This window comes from Podarcis filfolensis (genome assembly GCF_964270895.1).
Source record: "Podarcis filfolensis genome assembly, chromosome: 8".
NCBI lineage: Eukaryota > Metazoa > Chordata > Lepidosauria > Squamata > Lacertidae > Podarcis > Podarcis filfolensis.
The window spans coordinates 54,034,796-54,040,795 of record NC_139611.1 but is presented as its reverse complement, the minus strand read 5'-3'; the positions used below and the strand labels follow the sequence as shown (position 1 = coordinate 54,040,795).

Below are 6,000 nucleotides of genomic sequence, written 5' to 3'. Positions count from 1 at the left end.
TAGGCATGCCTACTTAGGAGTAAGCTACACTGAGTGCCATGGGATTTATTCTGAAGTAAGAATACACAAGATTTTGTCCAAGAGCATTTTTCTGTCCAATCCCATCCCCTGCCCACTATAGCATACAGATAAAATAATCTGGTATTACATGCTTTTGACAGTCAGTTAAGAAACAGTCATGTGAAACCCCTTTGCTCACATGCAGTCCCAAAATAATAGAAGCCACGCAGACAAAAAGGGTTATGGCAGAATATTTTACATTTTATTTATGACTTTTAAAACCAGGATATTTAAAGTCCTGGATCTTTGTTTAGCTCCAAAAATACACCATATATAAAAACACATTGATTTCCAGGTATTCACACTTAAAAGAAGACAAACTCTTAAACATTTTTACTACCTGATACTAAGAGGATTCAGAATTGGCACTTAGGTAAAAATTCAGTGCTGTTTCTTTGGAGAAGCACCAGCTGGCTAAAAGTGCTTACTGGGACTTGGGATCCTAAGTGGGGGGCACAGACAAAACAGAACCGCCTCCCCTTCACTCTCCAAAGAATGGAAACTTCGCACAGACAGAACTCGGTGCAGCTGGGACCCCAGAGCCCCACCTCTACACCTCCAAGTCAACAACAAGTGTGCCAGACTCACTCTCTCTACCTGCCTTCAGGTGGGAATCCCAGGCAGGTCATACTTGCTGGAATTACAGAAGCAACTCCAAAGTTGGCTTTCACTGTCAAGGAAGCCAGCGGGATTATTACTTTTTCTTTTCAAAGAGACAGGACACCACTAGTTCCAGCTGGTGAGATGGCAAGGATCGAAGCAATAAAATACAAAATATTAATAATAATAACATTAATAAAAAGAAGGGTCAGCAGACACCGAGGGGACCCCTTCTTGGCTTTCACAGTACAGAAGGCACAGGTGGGATGAAGGAAAGGAGGGAGAGAACTTGGGAGGGTCAATACCCGCATCCAGAGGTCCTTCAGTTTGGGGGTTTGCCACCAATAGCATACAGTGCAGGCCAAAAATGCTGCTCTTCGCTTGGGTAGGAAAGACCCCTCCCATCCCAAAGCTGCCTTCTGGGGTGACCGTTTCCCTTTGAGTCCCGAATTTCAGTCCAGGGTGGGGTTGAACAACGTGGTAATGGAGAGAAATCATGCGCCCCTATCCTTTCCCCAACCTGCCTCTCAGCCTTATTAAGGTGGAGGTGGATGGGGAATTCTTTTTGAAAAGTAGCAGCAGCAGAATCCCCCATTGCACACTGCTTCCCTCCTCACCCCGAGAGACTCCCCAACCACCGAAGCATCAACAGGCGCGTCAGTAAAACGTCTCTGCTCCTTCCATTCCGCCACAAACTCGCTCCAGTCCGATTTCTGGAAGCTTGAGAGACCGCCGAGTTTGCACCAGGCAGCCCAGGATCTGCCAGGCACTGACATTCCGGGGCGGCGGGGGCGCACCCGATTTCAAAACACCACCTGGCAAGTCCTGGGAAGAGTTCAGATTTCAGGAGAAAGACCCTACCAGGCTGTTGTCGGGGGCCGCCTCCCCGTCTAAGGCACAAAAGTCCCTGCGCATTTGGCTCTGCACCCTGCAAATGGGGCCAGACTGAGGGATATATATATATATTTTTAGTCCCAACGTAGGTAAGGGGTTGATTTTCTCACGCGCCCCCGGTGTGCGCCCCGGCACCTACTTGCGGGCAAGAAGGGCTCCCACCATAGTCTGCGCGCCGCAGCTTCCCCGGGCGAGCGCTTCAGAGCCCTCGCTGCTGGCAAGAAACAGAGAGAGAGAGAAGCTTGGAGAGAGCACTTAGCGAGCTGCCCTTCTCGGCGGCAGCGGCGGCGCGGGTCGGAGTCCGGCTCCGTCGGGGCGCGCGCTCAGGCGCAGCTGCCCATGGCCTTGACGAGCGAGCTCTCGGGCAGCTGTCGGAAGATGCCGCGCAGGGTCTCCAGCTCTCGGCTGAGCTGCTCGACGCGCTTGCGGAGCCGCTCGTTGTCGTTGCTCAGCTCCAGCACCTTCTGCTGCGTCTCGGCGTTGCGCTGCTTGGCTTTGTCGCGGCTCTTGCGCACGGCGATGTTGTTGCGCTCGCGGCGCACGCGGTACTCGCTGCTGCTCTTGTCCAGCAGCTTCTTGGACTTGCCCGACGACGCCGCGGACCCGCCGCCGCCGCCCGCCACGTGGAGCCGGTGGTGCGGGTGGTGGGCTCCGCCGTGGGGGCTGGGCGCCGGCGTGGGGGGCGGCGTAGGCTGCCCGCCGGGCTGCAGATGCACCGTGGTCTGGGCGCAGTGCGCCACCTGGTACTGGAGGTGGCTGCAGTTGGGCCCGGCCGGCGGCGGGTAGAGGGCGGCCAGCGCCGCCGCCTCGTCGTCCTCGTGGGGCTCCTGCTTGATGAGCAGCGGGCGCAGGCCGGGCAGCGCCGGTCCCCCGGCCAGGCGCTCGTAGGCCGCGCCGGCCTCCAGCTTGTCCGCGTAGCCGTAGAGCGGGCCGCCTTGCGGGAAGCCGACGCCCGGCATCCCGGCTCCGACGCCGTACTCCAGACCGGCCTTGGCGGCGCGCTCCTGCTTGTTGTGCTGGAAGAGGTCGGCCAGGAACTCGTCGTTGAAGGCGCCCGGGTCGATGTAGGCGCTCAGGTCGATGGAGTTCTCGTGCTCGCAGATGTCGGGCAGCTCCGAGGCCGCGTAGCCGTAGGCGCCGGCGGCGGGCAGGTGCGGGTGCGCCCCGGCGGGCGAAGCGGGCTGGTGGCGCTGCTGCTGCTGCTGCTGCGCGGGCTGCCGGGCGTGCGGCTGGAGGGCGCTGCTCTGGGGGGGCCGCGAGTCCGCCTCGTAGAAGTTGCCCGACTCCATGGAGTAGCTAAAGCGGGCCGCCGCGGCGCATGGTGGGGGACCCGCTGGCTCCAGGCTGAGGCTGCACCGACTCTGCCGCTTGCACGGATGAGTCCTTCCTACTCTCTTCGGCTCTCGGCTTGCTCCCGGGCTGCCTCCTCCAGCCCTCGGCCTCCTATTTATACCCCCTGCTTCGCAGGCAGAGCCGGGCATCGCCCTCTAGTGTCCAACCTCCTGGGAACTTTGACCGGCCTCGCCTCCTTTCGGCGGAGCTCGGAGCCCCGACGGGGCCTCCCCGGCTGCCCTGCCTGCCTGCTTGCTTGCCCGCCCACCGCCTCCTCCTCCGGGCTGCCTGCCTGGACGGGACGGACGCCAGCGCCCTGCAGAGGGACGCGCACCTGCCTGCCTGCCTCTGAGGACCCAGGAGCGGCTTCATAGTGCACATCGGAGCCGGATCGTTTGCTTCCTCCCACCCCGCGTAACACACATACACACGTTAATCGCAACACGGTTCCTGTCCCTTTCGTGTCAGTTGTACGCTGCAGCACACTCACTAAGGGAAATGGATTTTTGGAGTCTAACTACTACACTAAACGCGTGTTAACTAAGCGCCACCCCCAGCACGTTCTCTGTATATCAGTTCATTCTGAGAAGCACCTTTGAGGAGAAGGAATTTAAAGGAGAGAAGCAGTGCGCGTGTGTTGGGAGACCGCGGGCGCGATTACCTTTCTGCTGGCTCCAACTGCCCTCCCTTTCCTCAAAAAAGTGCTCCTGTTGTCACGATTCTTCGGGCATCACTAAAATCTCCCCACCCCATCTTGCCCCACTTTATACAGACAGGCATTTGCTTCTGTTCTGATTTGCAAAGCGGGGGAAAGGCAACCCAGGCACCCAGGCACCGAATCCATTCCACAGTGCAAGTATAACCATGCAGCTTGGATCTCGGCCAAAATGCCTTTTTATTTTCTAAATTGCCAGGCAGATTAATACTGTCCAAAGGCTTTAACAACCTGGAAACTCAGATAAGGAGCTCTCTGAAGTGCCCAGGGAAGTCCAAGGTACTTTCAGTGTGCATTCCAAGAGAGGTGTGTGTATGTATGGCTATGTGTGTGTGTGTGTGTGTGTGTGTCTGTGCACACCTGCCTGGAGAGAGAGAGAGATACCTTCTGCCCTTTTCAGAAACGCTTTCCTTGTAGTTACAGCCTTTGCAGTTGCAAACATCACCATCAACAACAAATAATAACTGAGGTGTAGTAGAGGAACATCCCCCAACCTGGTGCTGTCCAGGGGATTTGGATTTGGATTAGGTATGGGAAGACTCAAGACAAGGATTGAAGAGATGGGGCTTCAATTCCCCCTCATTCACTTAGGGATGAAGGTCGTTGGAAGGACAGGAGGAAGGACCATATTCACTTTCATGAGCTGCTAGGAGGAAAGAACAAGTAGAAATGTGATAGATATAAAATAAAATGATTTATCAATTTGGACCACCCTTTCTACCTTGCAGCCTGAACCTAAATGCATTTACTGAGACTGCAGCCTTAACCCCCCACACCAGGGATAAGCCCAATGGAATTCAGTCGGCCTTACTTTTGAGTAGGCATGGCTATGGTTGCACTGTTACTCCCAAAGAAGCATGCTTAGAATTGCAGTCATTTTGCAACTTAATTTTGGTTGTTTACTTTGAAATAAGTCCTATGGAGTTTATTATTTGTTAGTTTGTTGCATTTATGTTTACATCCAGACAGTTCAAGGTGGCATATGTAGTTCTTCCTCATTTTATCCTCACAACAACCCTGTGAGGTAGCTTAGGCTGAGAGACAGCGACTGGTCCAGGGTCACCCTTGGAGCTTCACAGCCTAGTGGGGACATAAACCCTGGTCTCCCAGGTCCAACATGCTAGCAAACTGCACCACACTGAGTCTTTTTGCAACAGCACAATGAGAGTGTTTTGGACCTCGCTTGGCCTATCCAGAGCAGGGGGAACCAGCATGGTACCCTCCAGTTTTGTTGGATTCCAACCTACATCATCCCCAGCCATTGATTAGGGCTAATGGAAATGGGGAGGGGGGCACCATGTTGGCTACCTCTAATCAAGAAAGCCAAAGCATTCTGAAATCTCATGCCTAGTCCAGCAGTCTATTTGTGAGATGTACGTTCCTAAATGGAATGCCTCCCTTGTGGAATTGCAAATTAGCAACTGGGATAGACAGACCCACCTACCCTCAAAGCCTTTCCTCCCTCAGATTGTACTTCCAGACAACTTCAAGACTTCCCTCTATTCTTTTCTTCATGCTGATCAGGGCTGAGCTGTAGAAGGCAGCCTGAAGCAGGTCCAGATCAAAGAGCAACAAGGAACTCAGTCCCACAGGAGGCAGTGATGGCCCCTAACTTTAAAAGATTGAAGTCATGGAAATGAGGTCTATCATCCAGCAATGGTGGATATGCTCTACCTCCATGGTTGCAGGCAATAATGCTTCTGAATACCATTCGCTGGAAACCACAGGTGGGAAGAGTGCTCTTGTGTTCATTTCCTGCTTCTGCACTTCCCACAGGTACCTGGTGGGCCACTGTGAGTAAAGGATGCGGAACTAGATGGGCCACTGGTCAGATCTAGCAGCTTGTCTTACATTCCCATGAGGATCAGAAGAGAGGAATGACACATGTAGACCTTGTGGCTCAAGCAGAATTTGGCTAGAAACCCTTTCATGATCATTCATAAGCCAAAGGAGGAGAGGAGAGTTGGATGGATTCAGTTCTGAAGGTTCTTAGCTGAGGAGTTGCAGTGACTTGGCTCACCACTTGGGGCAGCAGTCAGCAGTTCCTGAGAAAGCGCACTTGTCAGATTTTGGTACCCAATGCAGTACTTTCTGGACACGTACAGGTGCCTGATGCTCAGTCCAGCAACAACAAATAGGGTAACAGATACATGCTTTCACCAGACATAGTCTTGGTTTCAATCTCCTGTTAAAATAACCAGGTAGCAGGCAATGTGTAAAAGACCTCTACCCATGTTCCTGGAGGGTTGCTGCTAGTCAGAGCAAATGATTCTGGGGTTGCCTACCCCTGCCAAAATGGAATGGGTGTATGTTTTAGCTGCTGCACCTATCTAAAAGGCTCCAAACATGATCAGACTCATCTGTCAAATATGATGAGGGCCTCGCCTCATCCACACTGG

At 53.8% G+C, this 6,000-nt stretch overlaps 1 protein-coding gene across 1 annotated transcript; it reads right to left on the bottom strand.

Annotated features, from left to right (window-relative positions):
* Positions 1 to 240: 240 nt before the first annotated feature.
* CEBPA (CCAAT enhancer binding protein alpha) lies at positions 241 to 3,137 on the bottom strand. The gene has a single exon (XM_083625321.1). The coding sequence runs from the start codon at positions 3,033 to 3,035 to the stop codon at positions 1,878 to 1,880; it is 1,158 nt and encodes a 385-aa protein (XP_083481447.1). The 5' UTR covers positions 3,036 to 3,137; the 3' UTR covers positions 241 to 1,877.
* Positions 3,138 to 6,000: the final 2,863 nt, after the last annotated feature.

Bases quoted from the DNA above. Each gene is read 5' to 3' on its own strand.
- CEBPA (XM_083625321.1), bottom strand. From the start codon at position 3,035: ATGCCCGGCTCTGCCTGCGAAGCAGGGGGTATAAATAGGAGGCCGAGG.